General features: G+C 40.1%; 1 protein-coding gene across 1 annotated transcript in view; it reads right to left on the reverse strand.

Moving 5' to 3' along the window:
* LOC129783032 (excitatory amino acid transporter 1-like) overlaps positions 1-17997 on the reverse strand; it is an 84771-nt gene that overhangs the window by 54822 nt on the left and 11952 nt on the right. The window contains exon 3 of the mRNA XM_055792697.1: positions 14319-14456. Within this exon, the coding sequence (XP_055648672.1) occupies positions 14319-14456 (138 nt within the window). The remainder of the gene's footprint in view (positions 1-14318; positions 14457-17997) is intronic.

The raw sequence follows: 17997 nt of genomic DNA on the forward strand, positions 1-17997 counted from the left end.
AGCATGGTGACCAAGAAGGTAGCTTTTATATTAGCATCTTTGTAAAGAGGAGTCTAAACTCAGGATTTATGTATAAGACTTAGGGAAGCTATTTATTCCACATACCTATGCTGTTAGCAAAAAAAACCAACCTAAACAACAAAACCCTAAACTCAAAAAAACAAGCTAACTGAGAGAGTAATATATTCAGTAAGGAAAATCAGATGATGTTATAGTTTTTATATATTATATATATCAGATGACGCTACATGCTGGCATCTGCTAGCATTGTTCCAAACCATAGGCTTATTTAAAGAACTATTCTCTAAAAAACATCTTGTAAGTGATGTCAGATCTGACCTGGCATGACACAAATTACCTGACCTTCTTTATAGACAAAAGTAATAACACAGAAATATTCCATTCCTCCCCACCCCAATAAAATCATAGAATCATTTAGGTTGGAAAAAACCCTTAAGATCATCGAGTCCATCCTAACACTGCAAAGTCCACCACTAAACCATGTCCCTAGGTGCCACGCCTGCACATCTTTTAAATGCCTCCAGGGATGGTGACTCAACCACTACCTCGGGCAGCCTGGCCTGTTCCAATGACATGCTTTTATTGGATGGGGAAGGAAGAGGGAAGAGTTGTCTGAAAAAAAAGGTAAGTTATTTTTTTAATAACATTTTGTGTATTAAAAGAAAGGCACAAGACAAAAACCAACACAGTCCTAGGATGGTCATGGATTGGTTAGTCATAGCAGGCTTACAGCTGTAGGAGATATCTACAGGGTTACTCTGTAGAAAGCTTCCAATGCAAATATACAGGCAGCTCAAATACACTGGCAATCCAAAAGGTGCTTTACTCATAGACAATCTGTCAATTCTGTTCTTTTAGAATCATAGAATCATTTAGGTTGGAAAAGACCTTTAAGATCGAGTCTAACTATTAACCTAGCACTGCCAAGTCCATCACTAAACCATGTCCTTAAGTACCACGTCTACACGTCTTTTAAATACCTCCAGGGATGGTGACTCAACCATTAGCCTGGGCAGTGTGTTCCAGTGCTTGGCAACCCAGCCTGTCCAGATCCCTCTGCAGAGCCTTCCTACCCTCAAGCAGATCAACGCTCCCAGACAACTTGGTGTCATCTCCAAACTTCCTGAGGGTGCACTCAATCCCCTTGTCCAGATTGTTGATAAAAATATTAAACAGGACTGGCCCCAATACTGAGCCATGGGGAACACCACTTGTGACTGGTCACCAACTGGATTTAACTCCATTCACCACAACTCTTTGGCCATCCATCCAGCTTTTCACCCAGTGTAGAGTACACTCGTCCAAGCCATGAGCAGCCAGTTTCTCCAGGAGAACGCTGTGGAAAATGGTGTCAAAGGCTTTACTAAGGTCTGGGTAGACAACATCCACAGCCTTTCCCTCATCCACTAGGCAGGTCATCTTGTGGTGGAAGGAGATCAGGTTTGTCAAGCAGGACCTGCCTTTCATAAACCCATGCTGTCTGGGCCTGATCCCCTAGTTGTCCTGCACGTGCCACGTGATGGCACTCAGGATGATCTGCTCCATAACCTTCCCCAGCACTGAGGTCAGGCTGATGGGCCTGTAGTTCCCCGGATCCTCCTTCCTGCCCTTCTTGTAGATGGGCGTCACATTGGCTAACCTCCAGTCTGCTGGTACCTCCCCAGTTTGCCAGGACTGTTGATAAATGATGGAGAGTAGCTTGGCAAGCTCCTCTGCCAGCTCCCTCGGTACCCTTGGGTGGATCCCATCCAGCCCCATAGACTTGTGTGTGTCTAAGTGGAGCAGCAGGTCGCTATCCATTTCCCCTTGGATTATGGGGGCTTCATTCTGCTCCCCATCCCTGTCTTCTAGTTCAGGGGGCTTGGTACCCCAAGAACAACTGGTCTTACTATTAAAGACCGATACAAAGAAGGCATTAAGTCCCTCAGCCTTTTCCTCATCCTTTGTCACTATGCTTCCCCCTGCACCCAATAAAGGATGGAGATTCTCTTTCGGCCTCCTTTTGTTGTGAATATATATATAGAAATATTTTTTATTGTCTTTTACTGCAGTAGCTAAATTCAGTTCTAGTTGGGCTTTGGCCCTTCTAATTTTCTCCCTGTGTAACCTCATGACATCTTTGTAGCCCTCCTGAGTTGCCTGCCCCTTCTTCTATGAAGATATTGTGCTTTGGGAAACCTTCCTCTTAAAATTCCAATAACTAATTGGAAGATACTTTATCTTCCACCAAATCCTTCCATAAAGCGTCACACTCCTGGCAAATTTCCAGCTATAAAGATTTTGTGGCTGTTTCCCATCCCTGTATTCCTTTTAAGGCACCTTCCTTCCCAATCTCCAGACTCAGAAGAAAACCAAAAGAAACAAGTACATTCCATACAACTCTGACAGCAGGGCCAATCCCCAACAAATTAAATTGTTTGGTACCAGTTACCCTTATTCTGTCTCTTCCAACAGAAAGCCTTTCAGGGCACAGTCTGTCTCTTTTCTGTGCTTAAAGGACACAAAAGGCCCAGTCCTCACTGGGAATGCTGGACAGTATTTGGATTCTAACAGATGCTTTGGTCTTCCCTCCATTATCAGACCATCCCTACAAGACATCACGCTCAGACTGCTGAGGATCTTCTACATTTGTCATCAGACATTAAATCCATATACAAATGAATGTACATTTCTTCTTCTTTTAAAAAGACTCCTTGTCCTTCTTCTCTCTGTATGTTGGCTTAAGCACAATGAATCTATTCCTTACAATCTCTGAATCTGTGCTCACAGTTTGCTGTGCACAGGCTCCTGTAGTTGCGTGCAGCCTAATATGAGCTGGCCCAATAGTCAGAAACCAAACCTCTCAATACACACATTCAAATACAGATTTTTGAATATGCAAATACAATAGTCATAGTGGTAAGTGCATGGAACACAAATCCCTGTGAGGGTTTTGACTCCACTGTCCATATGGAACTACAAAATCACCATGCAAACACAAAAAGTGTTTTCTAAACTGCTCATCACCTTAGGCCCAAACCAAACAAGCACAGAGACTGAATTACCTCTTGCCCATGGAGAAAATATTGCTTTTGATCGCAGGGTTGAGGTTTTTGGCAAGGTATCAGGGAACTCCCTGTGTGGCTGCCTGTATCATACAGAACTGTATGTAGCTAGAGGGCAAACATAAGGTTCCCACTGTGTCAACATATCAACCTTTGTAAACACAAATATGGAATGTAAAATAAGAAGCGGCAAGACTATATCATGCCAGCGGTACATGCTGTATTTATTTTTTTAGTGCATATGCTCTGAATCAAAAGATCTTTGCAGGGGTTCCACTGCCATTCTCCTTCAAAATTAGGCATTTCTAAATGCACAACAGCTGATGAGAATACTTTTCAAGTTGAAAGAAACCCTATATGAAGAAATCTAATTTAAGAATGTCTATTTTTTTCTTAATACCTTTTTAGGTTTTATTTTCTCACTATAGTGTATCTTGAATCACTGTCAGTTATTAAATTGTATCCAGAGGGTATTCTTGCAATGCAGTGTTTAAGGACAACAGCTCTCCCAGCATCTTCAGTTACCAACTCCCTGCCATTGAGGAGGTTATGGAGAAGGTACATACTGTAGGAACAAAATTTCACATAAACCATCTGTGATAAAAGGATGGTTTATATTTGCATATTTTCTAATCAATTGTGATTTTTGTACTGAACCACTGTGATTTAAAAGTCAGTGCATATACTGACTTTCACATGTATGAGTATAGAAAAAAGCCAGGAAATTATCTTACATCTTATATTGTTAGGAAATGAGAAAGCATAATCTGTAAGGGGGAGCCTCTTTTTGATTGTTTGTTTAGGAAAGACTAGGCTGCTTGTGATCAAATTCAGGAAGAAAAGGATATTATTAGGATAGCAAGGAAAGCAGGATGTAAACTACTCAGGTCTAGTTGCTCTCATTAATTCCAAGTAAAATTATGTCTACTTTCTCTGCCCTACAGTAGAATTAACATTCCTGTCCAGAGAGTGAAAGACTTCAAAGATCTTAGCATGAGAAGAATAGTTTTAAGATTAACACATATAGCTTATTTAAATATTAAAGCCCAGTGTTTAGAATCAGAATATTCGTACTTGCTCTATGGCAGCATCCAGATTTTATTGAGTATTTCTCTCAGTCAAGATCAATTTGATCTGTTGATAGTGGTAAAGAAGGACGTAAAGATGTAGAGCCCTCTGGCCTCAGCATTTAATCAGTTTTTGGAGGAGTAGCATATTGTTGACTAGGAAGATGATAGCCAGGTACCTCTTTATTTTCAAAAATGTGCACAAGATCCTATTTCACTAAGTACTAAGCATATGAGCTAATAGGTCATTCTCCATTTCAGAAAAGTATGCATTTCTAGTGACGACTATTTTCCAAAGAAGCTTTGACTCTCAGCTGCCTAATAGGATTGTGCTCACCACTGCTGTTTGTGCTTTCTCTCGTTCTCCGCTTCTGTCAAACATACATATGAACCACAGCCTGTCAATCCTGCAGCCTCATGTTTGCAATATGCCAGCCCATTTGACATAGCTTCTTATTGGCTCTTTGACCTCAGCTATCGCTTTGAGCTGCAGTTCCTGTATGTTCACAAAGGAGAACCTGACTATTCCTTCATTTACCATCTTTTTAAAAACCGAAATCTATGACATTAAAACTTTCTATTATTATCATAGAAAACACAAACATTATCTTGTCTATGACCAAAAAATGTCAGCACTTGGTATTTACAGACATTGTAGTTTCAGCCTAAATAATAAAAACCTGTACTATCTAAGGATATTAATGAATGGACTTATACATATAATCAACTGTTTACAGATTTCTGAAAGATATATTGAATTTGGTTTATGCATGATACCAAAGTTGCTTTTGAAATGGACTTCATCCAAAAGGCATTTCAAATATTACATGAATGACATTTGAAAACTGTTAAGACTAAGACTTTGAGATGAAAGCAGTTAGTATTGTAATCAAGGACTGATGAACAAATAAACAGTGAATAAACAATGGAGAAACAATTCTGTGTGTCTCAGTAAACACATCATATGCCTAAACATGCTCCTTTGCTTCCCTGGCAATATTTGCATAACTTATGCCAGTTAATTTCATAAGATGGGTGAGTCCATCAAAGACCTCAGCTATTCCAAGGGGTCCTCTTCCCTCAGCTCTGCCCACCTTTCTACTCCCAGCTGCACTCTCATGTATTTTATTCACAAAATCATGGAATGGGTTGGGTTGGAAGGGACCTTAAAGCCCATCCAGTTCCACCCCCCCTGCCATTGGCAGGGACATCTTCCACTAGACCAGATTGCTCAAAGCCACATCCAACCTGGACTTGAACACTTCCAGGGATGGGGCATCTACAACTTCTCTGCTCTGGGCAACCTGTTCCAGTGTCTCACCACCCTCACAGTAAAGAATTTCTTCCTAATATCTCATCTAAATCTACTCTCTTTCAGTTTAAAACTATTGCCCCTTATCCTATTGCTACAGGCCCTACTAAAAAGTCTGTCCCCATCTTTCTTATAAGCCCCCTTTAAGTATTGAAAGGCACCTATAAGGTCTCCATGGAGTCTTCTCTTCTCCAGGCTGAAGAAGCCCAACTTTCTCAGCCTGTCTTCATAGGAGAGGTGCTTCAGCCCTCTGATCATCTTTGTGGCCTTCTTCTGGACTCATTCCAACAGGTCCATGTCCTTCTCATTTTGGGAGCTCCAAAAGCTGAACACAGTACTCCAGGTGGCATCTCTCAAGAGCAGAGTAGAGACCTGCTGGCCATGCCTCTTTTGATGCAACCCAGGATACAGTTGGCTTTCTGGGCTGCAAGCAAACATTATCAGGCCATGTTGAGCTTTTCATCCACCAGTAATCCCAAATCCTCCTCCTCAGGGCTGCTCTCAATCCATTCTCTGCCCAGCCTGTATTGATACTGGGGGTTACCCTGACCCAGGTGCAGGACCTTGCACTTGGCCCTGTTGAACCTCATGAGATTCACATGGGCCCACATCTCTAGCCTGTCAAGGTCCCTCTGGATGGCATCCCTTCCCTCCAGCATGTCGACTGCACCACTCAGCTCGTTGTCATTGGCAAACTTGCTGAGGGTGCACTCGATCCCACTGTCCACGTCCCCAACAAAGATGTTGAACAGCACCGGTCCCAGTACAGAACCCTGAGGAATGCCGCTCATCACCAGTCTCCGCTTGGACACTGAGCTGTTGACCACAACTTTTCAAGTGCAACCATCCATCCAATTCCTTATTCACCGAGTGGTCCACCCATCAAATCCATGTCTCTCCAGTTTAGAGACAAGGATGTCATGCAGGACAGTATCAAAAGCTTTGCACAAGTCCAGGTAGATGACATCGGTCACTCTTCCCTCATTTGTCAACACTGTAACCCCATCATAGAAGGCCACCAAATTTGTCAGGCAAGATTTGCCCTTAGTGAAGCCATGTCGGCTGTCACCATTCACCTCCTTATTTTCCATGTGCCTTAGCATAGTTTCTAGGAGGATCTTGCCAAGCACAGAGGTGAGACTGACTGGCCTGTAGTTTCCCAGGTCTTCCTTATTTCCCTTTTAAAAATGGGGGGGTTATTTCTCCTTTTCCTGTCCATGGAAACTTCACCGGACTGCCACAACTTCTCAATATGATGGAGAGTGGCTTAGCAACTTCATCTGCCAGATCTCTCAGGACCCGTGGATGCATCTCATCAGGTCCCATGGACTTGTGTACTTTCAGGCTCCTTAGATGGTCTTGAACCTGATCTTCTCCTATAGCGGGTGGTTCTTTATTCTCCCAGTGTCTGCCTTTGCCTTCTGTGACTTGGCTGGAGCACTTGCTGGTGAAGATCAAGGTGAAAAAGTCTTACCTGGCTCTGATGCTTGTTGGATCCTTTTGTGAATTGTTTTAAGTTACAATGCAACAAGGAGTTTTGAAATAGGAAAGTTCCTAAAAAATTCATAGATGATTGTGTGGCTAGATTATATTCCAGTAATCTTACTTGTTGGTCAAGGATTCATTCAAAAGCCACATATAGTTCTTAATACAAAATTGAAAACTTTGCAGGCTCATAAAAGGCAAATATAGATGTTAGAAAAGTGTTGTGGACTGTTCCTAGCAAGTAATGTGAACAAATGGCCACCTACAGAATATTCATGACGTCTTTTTTAAAGATCTTTTCTTAAGAAGTATCCAAAGCAATTGGTGGATACCTTAACACGTTATCTCAGATTGAAAAATATCTTTTGAACAAGATAAAGATCAGCTAGTATACACAAGTTCTGCAAAAATCTAGCTTTCAGCACAGTCAAATATACTGACTTATGCTAATGCCAACTAAAATCATAAGCTTGTATCTACAATGGATCTTAACATTACAGTATAAGAAGATTTTGATTCACGTATACTGGGAAGGATGGACAGTTTCTGCTAGTTTTATGATGATTAAGAATTACCTCAAAACTTTCTAACTCTTATAGCTAATTTAGCATCTGGTAAAAGTCACTAGAATATTTTCTTTCATTTTATATTTAAAAAGGAAAAGTTCATACCATGTAAGGGTTGAATAATATACATTCAATTAGTTTACATAGTTTCAATAGTTAGCCCCCTGGTTGGCTATCTCATGTCTTCTTGTTCAGAAACTTGACAAAGTATTGTCATATATTGATAACTTAGTTTGAATTTTCAGACTGAGCATGATTCTTCAGACAGAATTACAACTGTGTGGTTGGTTCATACATTTTCCACATAAAGAAGAAAACTTGCATCATATGTAGAATATCATTGCCAATATTCACAGTAAGTTAAGTTTTAATTTTACTATTTGATTTTAATCAACTTATACAGAAATTTTATACTAGTTTTCTTTTTTAGTAGTTACTCTAAAAGTCATTATTTTATTAAACTCAAACTGCTTCAACCTGCTTTAAGGTTCAAATCTGAAAAAAAAAACCCCAAACATAAGAAACACACATTTCACTATGATTTTAATAGTATTTTCACAGTTCTATTTCACAAAATATCAACCAAAACAAAACCCATTTTCCCATGTTGGGCTCCTTTTGTGGCAATAATATTTACTTACATATATTGCGAGACCTAAAACCTACTGAATATTACTCTGTCTTCAAGAATGATCTACTACGTCAAAATGTACCTGACTCTTATAGACAACTTTACTATGGATAAATCTGAAGGGTACATGCTGTTTTGCTAAGAATGAAGCATTCCAAAGTGTCATAAATGACAATTTCATTTTTTTTAATTTAGAAATAACTTAGACAAATATTATTGCTATTGCTTATAATGTCTTTTGCAAATAAAAACAAATATAATGAAAATATAACTGAAAAATTATGTTCCTTTTGCTGTACTCTGATCTACCATAATATACAATAACATTTGTAGTCTGTTACAAATAGTATTTTCAAAATGACTGCTGGGGTTCTACTTTACACATATACTGTACATATTCATACTCTTACTTACACACAAGTTTTATATATGTGTGTTTGTTTAGTTCCAGAAAGCATGTCATGGAAACCAAACAAATATAACATGCTCTGAAAGGTTTTCTTTATAGAGATGTTCTGCTGAATAAATACTGAAGTGTGCAATTTAATAAAAAGAAGGGGAAAAAAGAAAAAAAAGAGAGAGACAGACAGATTGTAATAGAAATTATCTTGCTACTTGAAGATTGCTATGCATCCTGGGTGAGAGCTCAGCTGGAAGTGATGTATGAGGACTCTGAAAGTCACATTGTATTGTACTGTCTTAAAAGTACCAGAATGAAGAGAACAGTTCTGAGATATTGAGATGAGGAGAGGCTATTATCATGTCCTGATGCCCTACTGAGGGAATTGAATATGTCCCTTCTCCAAAGCTCTTATCTGAAGCAGTCAGAAAATTGATAGAACTGTGAATTGTTCTAACAGTGCTTAGAAGTTCAGAGCTGAAACCTTCCTCTGGAAAGCAGCTTAGTAATATTTTTTTTTTTAATTAAAAATCAAGAGGAAGCTGAAAGATCTTTTGTAAGCCTCTTCAAACAGCTTTCTCATTGTAATCTACATAATCACAATAAAAAAAGAAAATAATTTAAAGGTTAGAATACACTGTTTACTTATGAAAAGAGATGTGATAGACACTTTTACATTCAACAATGTGAGAAAAAGAGTTCAGGAAACAGTCTGACACAGAAAACATAATAATTTTGAATTAATCTTTAACTTTCAACATTGCATGGAAATTTGGGCTTTTATGGAGATTAGTTTGTGATGTTTACTGGAAGAATCTTGAGGAACCCAATATGTGGGATGGGAAGAAGGCCTGTGGTTATCCTATATCAACTACAATAGCCAACATTATAAGCAACAGGAAAAATCTGGTAGATAAAAGTTACCTAAAAAAAAATAAATTCTAAATTCTAAGGTTCCAAACTTTGTCGGAAATTTTGGGAAAGGAGATGAAGCATGTATGTTAAACTGAGCTATAAGCAGAATTGTACAAAATATTTGCAAATAACCCTTAGAATATTTCTCTAGCTTTAATACTTGACACAAATGTTATGTTCCAACTATGCTATATATAAAGACTGGTCATGAATAATTTTAGTGAATTTGATTTCAGGAAATATATAGAATCATAAAATCATAGAATCATTTCGGTTGGAAAAGAATTTTGAGATCATCAAGTACAACTGTTAACCCAGGACTGCCAAGCCCATCAATAAGCCATGTCCCTAAGCACCACATCTACACATTTTTTAAACACCTCCAGGGATGGTGATTCCACCACCTCCCTGGGCAGCCTGTTCCAATGCTTGGCCACCCTTTCAGTGAAGACATTTTTCCTAATATACAATCTAAAACTCCCCTGGCATATTTGAGGCTGTGTTCTCTTGTCCTATTGCTTATTATCTGGGAGAAGAGACCTACCCCCACCTGCCTACAACCTCCTTTCAGGTAGTTGTAGAGAGCAATAAGGTCTTCCCTGAGTCTCCTCCAGACTAAACAACCCCAGTTCCCTCAGCCACTCCTGCTAAGAATTGTTCTCTAGACACTTCACCAGCTTCGTTGCCCTTCATTGGACGCGCTCCAGTACCTCAATGTCTTTCTCGTAGTGAGGTGCCCAAAACAGAATACAGTATTCAAGGTGCAGCCACACCAGTGCCAAGGACAGGGTACCTGGTTGCCAGCTGGATGTAACTCCATTTACTACCACTCTTTGGCCTCAGCCATCCAGCCAGCTTTTTCACCCAGTGTAGAGTACACTCGTCCAAGCCATGAGCAGCCAGTTTCTCCAGGAGAACGCTGTGGAAAATGGTGTCAAAGGCTTTACTAAGGTCTGGGTAGACAACATCCACAGCCTTTCCCTCATCCACTAGGCGGGTCATCTTGTGGTGGAAGGAGATCAGGTTTGTCAAGCAGGACCTGCCTTTCATAAACCCATGCTGTCTGGGCCTGATCCCCTAGTTGTCCTGCACGTGCCACGTGATGGCACTCAGGATGATCTGCTCCATAACCTTCCCCAGCACTGAGGTCAGGCTGATGGGCCTGTAGTTCCCCGGATCCTCCTTCCTGCCCTTCTTGTAGATGGGCGTCACATTGGCTAACCTCCAGTCTGCTGGTACCTCCCCAGTTTGCCAGGACTGTTGATAAATGATGGAGAGTGGCTTGGCAAGCTCCTCTGCCAGCTCCCTCAGTACCCTTGGGTGGATCCCATCCAGCCCCATAGACTAGTGTGTGTCTAAGTGGAGCAGCAGGTCGCTAACCGTTTCCTCCTGGACTGTGGAGACTTCATTCTGCTCCTCCTCCTCCCTGTCTTCCAGCTCAAGGGACTGAGTACCCAGAGGGAAGCTGGCCTGGAAGATCTTAAAGACTGAGGCAAAGGAAGCATTAAGTCCCTCAGCCTTTTCCTCATCCTTTGTGGCAATGTTCCCCGCCGCATCCAATAAAGGATGCAGATTATCCTTGGCCCTCCTTTTGTTTCTAATTTATTTGTAAAAACTTTTTTTTGCTATCTTTTATGGCAGTGGCCAGCCTAAGTTCTAGCTGGGCTTTGAACCTCTCTAATCTTCACTCTGCATAGCCTCGAGACATCCTTATGGTCCTCCAGAGTTGCCTGCCCCTTCTTCCAAAGGTGGTAAACTCTCCTTTTTTCCCCTGAGTTTCAGCAAAGCCTCTCTGTTCAGCCAAGCCAGTCTTCTCCCCCACTGGCTCGTCTTTTGGTACATGGGAACGTCCTGCTCCTGCACCTTTAAGAGTACCTTCTTGAAGAATCTTGAGCCTTCCTGGACCCCTTGGCCCTTCAGGACTGTCTCCCAAGGGACTCTGTCAACCAGGCTCTTAAACAGGCCAAAGTCTGCCCTCTGGAAGTCCAAGGTAACAGTTCTGCTGACCCCCCTCCTTACTTCTCCGATCACTATGCCCAAGACATCCTCTGACCACCACATCACCCATCAGTCCTTCTCTGTTTGTAACCAGCAGGTCCAGCGGGGCATCTCCCCTGGTTGGCTCACTGACCAGCTGTGTCAGGAAGTTACCTTCCACACACTCCAGGAACCTCCTAGACTGTTTCTTCTCCATTGTGTTGTATTTCCAGCTGAGATTCGGTAGGTTGAAGTCCTTCATGAGAACAAGCGCTAGAGAACGCAAGACTTCTCCCAGCTGCTTGTAGAATGTTTCATCTGCCTCTTCATCCTGGTTGGGTAGTCTATAACAGACTCCCACCAGGATGTCTGCCTTGTTGGCCCTCCCCCTGATTCTCACCCATAAACACTCAACCCTGTTGTCACCATCATTCGGCTCTAGGCAGTTGAAACACTCCCTGACACACAGGGCTACCCCACTGCCTCTCCTTCCTTGCCTATCCCTTCTGAAGACTTTGTAGCCATCCATTGCAGCACTCCAATCATGTGAGTTATCCCACTATGTTTCAGTGATGGCAATTATGTCATAGTCTTCCTGCTGCACGATGGCTTCCAGCTCCTCCTGTTTGTTGCCCATGCTTCGGGCATTGGCATATCATTTAGTTAAGAAAAGTTACCACATTCTGATGCCCTTATATTCAGTGAATAACTGTCTTCATAACTGAAACATGCAGGTAAAGCTTGTGGGCCAATTTTAAGGACTGGAATTTCAATTTCATTATGGTCTTGATGTAAAAGCTCAGAAAATGTTAATGCATAGTGCTCTTATTGCTGGTGCAAATCTTGCAGTCTTTACCTATTTCATGACAAACTGATTTGTTAGCATATGTCTATATTTTTTATATACTTTTTAGGGACAATGCATATTTTAAAATAATTATGTCAAGCAATTTTTTAATGTCAAATGCTTCAAGTTATAATGAAATAAGAAGGTATAAAATATTTTGAACTCCTATAACTGCTGCAAATTCAAAACAGAAATGGAGCAAAATTGTCAGTCTTGTGTTTGTATAAGAATTCAGACTAGATTTGGTCATAAAATAATCCAAACGGGAATTTCATCTATTTCTTAGATTATTTATGCTGCCTCCCATATAGTGTGCCTTAATTTTGCTTTGGACTTTGTAAAGGTTACTGATTGGGATTGTTGACTTTGGAGCTCTCCCATTTAAAAGACTGTAGAAAATGAAGACCAGCATAGAATATACAGCTTGATTTGTGTCTAAACCACAAGAAGGTTAGGAATACAGATAGTCATATAATCATATTTTCCCATAAAGAGTAAAAGATGAAAGGTATGCAAATAACCTCTATTTTCTCTCAAGCAGATGTTAGTATATGCCTGGTAACACACACATCAGAAGATAAAATCTCATGGAGAAAAATGCATACCTGCTTGAGACACGTGCAATAATCATAAATCATAAGAGAAATGAGAGTAAAAAGCTCTGAACGTGATTCTGCATTGTTTCTTTTGTGAAAGTACCAAAACAGGCTATAGAGAAATGTGACTGGGTTGACTTCACCTTTTATAGTTTATTTTCCTGAGTGTGTGAGTAACAGTCAGAACTGTTTACTCTTCAGTTTCTCAATTTATGTCACTTACATAACAGCTCATAGCTTCTATAATTATTACTTCATTTTAATTATTCTAATTTCTTTGATATTAAAAAAAAATGTGAAGGATTTTAATCATGCCTAGACTATTTCTAATGCCTTGGAGACCATATGTTCTGATATTGTTATATTGAGCACACTTACATAAATACAAATGGAAACCCAGAACATCATATCTAGGAGACACTGTTATGCCTGCAAACAGCAAGAATATTTATTCAGATCATTTACAGTCCAAAAGAGTAATATTACCAGCATGCAAGACCCTAGAGGAATCTTCTGGTTACAGCTTTGCCAAACAAAATACAGGAAATAAGAGATTTGATCATGGATGCCAAGAGTGGTCTTAAGACTGACTTAAGCATAAGACTTTTATCCAATGAATTATCCTATAATGTGTAAAAAAACCCACCCCAAAACAGTAGTGTCTATAAAATTGCACAGTAGTATACCTGTAAATGTTATAGCTTGTTATTTAGATATGGAATAATACCTGTATATTTACTTGAGTATCAGTTTTGTAGCAAATACGTAAGACCATTCTTTTTTAAAAAACCATTTGTGTGATAAATGAGGTATTGTTCAGTGTAGAAAACAGTTTTTCCAGAATTTTTAGCAATAAAATGGGAAATTTCTTGTAATACATTGAAAAAATTCCTGTTGTATTTAAGGATTTTTTTTTAAAGAATTAAATCTGTCATTTGTGAATTGCATTGAGTTTTCTGTGATTATTCCCTGCCTGACTAAGGAAGCTTAAAATTTTGTTATTCACCTTGAAAATAAATGTCTCTACTTCAAAGGGAAACTCTAAGAATAATCCACTTAATATCGTGAGGCATTTGTATGATAAGACAAACCTCATAGATAGATAACATTTCTCTTTACCAAAAACATTTATATAATAATGTAAATGATTGTTACAAAAAAGGGGGCATTAAAAAGGATAAAGTGCTCCAAAGAATTTAAATGAAAAAAAACATCAAAAAGAAGGGCATTGTTTGAATGCAAAAATGGGGAAAAGTATCTTTTTGCTTTTGTTTATATTAATTCAAACCTTTTGTTATATTGTCTCTAAAACAGCAATAGCAGTGGTATCTCTCTGCAGCTTATGACGCTTCTGTTCTAACACATGAAATGTTATTTTTTTAATGAATTGATATGTGCATCTTTATCAAATTATTTAAAAGAAAACTTCAGAACAAAGAAACTGTTTCTTTTTTTACCTGTGACTAAACTCGATACAATTAGTGGCAGGACCAGCATTTGCAGCATTCTCATGAGTAGTTCTCCTGGAAATGAAAAGTACTTGACTTCCCGATAGCTCATTTTATATGATCGGAGAGAAAATCCAAGGATTATACCTGAAGAAAGGGAAAAGATATGACTTACTCTTCTAAAGTAGTAGTAACATCTGAGCATGATTATCTGTATAGTACTTACTTGATGTATTTGATTATAACATGCAGTTTTTACTATGCCCCAGATTGCACTCAAGTATCAACTACCTATGTGAGTAGTCCTACTGAAGCCAGTAAATTACTTTTTACTTTAACAGATTCAGGTTATTTCTCTTGCTATTTTTTTAAATCTGGATTAATGTAAAAGGTACATCCTGAGCTTTAATGAAAAGAAAACAGTCCGTGCTACTGCAGCTGAGTGCTTTGACTTCTAGGATTTTGAGTGTAATCATATATGCAATGCATATACATGCTAGCCACCAACCTTCAGAAGTCTTGTCCATGCCTGTTTTCTCTGTGGGGCCCGATCCTATAGATGTGCTTCAGGTTGGATGAGATAACCAGGAGATATTTACTTGAGAATCCCCTTGTGGTTAGGCCTTTACACAGTAAAACAGTATCAGGAGAGAAGTAGCTTTACACACGCCTACCTTCAGAAAGTAGCTAATGGGGTTGGAAGGTTTTACTGGATTAAGTGGTGGGTTTCAATGCCTGAGGGAGTGGGGTAAGGTAGTGCCTGAATCCATTTAGCTTGCTGGAACAGATGGTGCTTGAGATAAATTTACAAATGGGAGACATAGATGGGCTGGTATGTGTGGCAACCCAAACTTCTCAGCTAGAACTTCTCAGATTTTGTCCTGTACTTGGCACCAACTGCTTTATTTGCTTATTTGGTTAATTATTTGGTTAACTAATACTAGTTACAATTTACTGAGTGTTAAATGATTTGGTGCCTATCTGATGTAGGTCTTTTATATCCAGCCAGGCAACACATGGCTGTATCTGGAACACTGCTTAACCATACAGATGGTGACACTCAACTATCCCTCTTTCCCACTCTTGACTCTATGTTCTTGCCCACTGCCTAGTACTGGCATTTGTGCTAATTGTGGCTGTAGAGAAAGTTGGATCAGATAATTGATCTTACTGCAAAAACAACTTATTTTACTGGGCTATTTTTTGGCCAGGTCAATTCCCTGAGGTAATTTGTTTGTATGACTGCACAAGTTTTGGTACCTTCACAAGGGAATAGGTAGAAATGTGCCTTGGAGAAGAGTTGGACTGACCTTCTTGGCAGATAGACAGACTTAGAGTTCCTAAAAATTTTCATGAAACTGCATCCTCATTGATGTTAGTCAGAAGTGTACTTAAGCTCACTTCTAGAGCTTGTTAGAACTTGGGTATGTCCTGAAAATGCCATAATATTGAACACGTGAAAATTGCTAGTTCCAGTTCTTAATCACTTTGTATTTTTTCTTTTTTTAAAAAAAAATCAGATTTTAGATTGGTACATTCATACAACAGATAATATCTTCATGCCAAATTTTACTAGCTAAAATATGCTGTTATGCCTCCTACACTAGCTTATTTCCATCTGCTGATGTAAAGAAACATCTATAAATGATTTCAGTGTTCCCTGTCTGTCTGATCATGCTGTTAGGGACTTCATCAGGCTGGTTAAGTTAGAGGAGCCCAGAAGCGTCTTGTGTAGGACAGAAAATCTCAGTATTACAGAATGGGAGAAAAGTGCTTAGAGCACAATTGGAAGAAAGCATGGATTTCACAATATGGAAGAGAGTAGTGGGACTAGAAGGCATTTGTTTTAGTCTCATTCATGTTTTATGGATTCAGGTAGTCAAAGTGCATTTTGCATAAATGATTTTTTTAGGTAAAAGTAGATCATAAACAGCATAGAGTAAGGGCCTTTGAATTATTACTGATTAAAAGATTTGACTTAGAGTTCCCTTCTTTTCAGTAAGATTTTAAATCCCACTGCAGTGTTACTGATTATTTTCTTTTTACATGGGAAACACATTTCTCAGATATAAAGAATCCATATGGACTCTTTGTTTCTGCACCTAATGAGCACTACATTTTGACAACTGGATAACAAGCAAATAGACCTAGACCATTTTCTTACTTAGTTCACAGTCCTGCAATTATTTCCACATGGATTAATCTCTGCACTAGTATAAAGCCTCACTGATGTTAGTAAGGGTTTCTGAGGCTGCTATAAGAACTAGTCTTTATGCTATGCTATAAGGGCAAAAATTAATAGAATCATAGAATATTTGGGGTAGGAAGGGACCTTTAAAGATCATCTAGTCCAACCCCCCCTGCAACGAGCAGGTACATCTTCAACTAGATCAGGTTGCTCAGAGCCCTGACCAACCTGACCTTGAATGTTTCCAGGGATGGGGCATCTACCAATTCTCTGGGCAACCTGTTCCAGCGTTCCACCACCCTCATCATAAAAAAATTCTTATAGAATCATAGAATCATTTAGGTTGGAAAAGACCTTTAAGTTCATTGAGTCCAACTGTAAACCTGACACTGCCAAGTCCACCACTAAATCACATCCCTAAATGCCACTCTTTTAAATACCTCCAGGGATGGTGACTCAACCACTTCCCTGGACGGCCTGTTGCGATGCCTGATAACCCTTTTGGTGAAGAAATTTTTCCTAATAATCAATCTAAACCTCCCCTGGTGCAACTTGAAGCCATTTCCTGCACATGGATCAGGGCAATCCCAAGCACAAATACAGGCTGGGCAGAGAATAGATTGAGAACAGCCCTGAGGAGAAGGACTTGGGGGTGCTGGTGGACAAAAAGCTCAACATGGCCTGACAATGTGTCCTTGCAGCCCAGAAAGCCAACCATATCTTTTGCTGCATCAAAAGAAGCATGGCCAGCAGGTTGAGGGAGGTGATTCTCCCCCTCTGTTCTCATGAGACCCCACCTGGAGTACTGCGTTCAGCTCTGGGGCCCCCAACGTAAGGACATGGACATGTTGGAGCGAGTCCAGAGGAGGATCACGAAGATGATCAGAAGGATGGAACACCTCTCCTATGAAGACAGGCTGAGAGAGTTGAGCTCCTTCAGCCTGGAGAAGAGAGGGCTCAGGGGAGACCTTATAGCAGCCTTCCAGTACTTAAAGGGGGCCTATAAGAAAGCTGGGGAGGGATTTTTTACAAGGGTATGTACTGACAGGAAAAGGGGTAATGGCTTTAAGCTGAAAGAGGGTAGATATAGATTAGGAAGAAATTCTTTACTGTGAGGGTAGTGAGACACTGGAACAGGTTGCCCAGAGAAGTTGTGGATGCCCCATCCCTGGAAGTGTTCAAGGCCAGGTTGGATGGGGCTTTGAGCAACCTGGTCTAGTGGAAGGTGTCCCTGCCCATGGCAGGGGTGTTGGAAATGGATGATCTTTAAGGTCCGTTCCAACCCAACCCATTCTGATTCCTGTCATCTTATCACTTGTTAACTGGGAGAAGAGACTGACACCCACCTTGCTACAACCTCCTTTCAGGTAGCTGTAGAGAGCAATAAGGTCTCCCCTGAGCCTCCTTTCCTCCAGGCTAAACAACACCAGTTCCCTCAGCCACTCCTTGTAAGACTTGTTCTCTAGACACTTCACCAGCCTTTGTTGCCCTTCTTTGGAC

Source organism: Falco peregrinus, chromosome W (assembly GCF_023634155.1).
Source record: "Falco peregrinus isolate bFalPer1 chromosome W, bFalPer1.pri, whole genome shotgun sequence".
NCBI classification, from domain to species: Eukaryota; Metazoa; Chordata; class Aves; order Falconiformes; family Falconidae; genus Falco; species Falco peregrinus.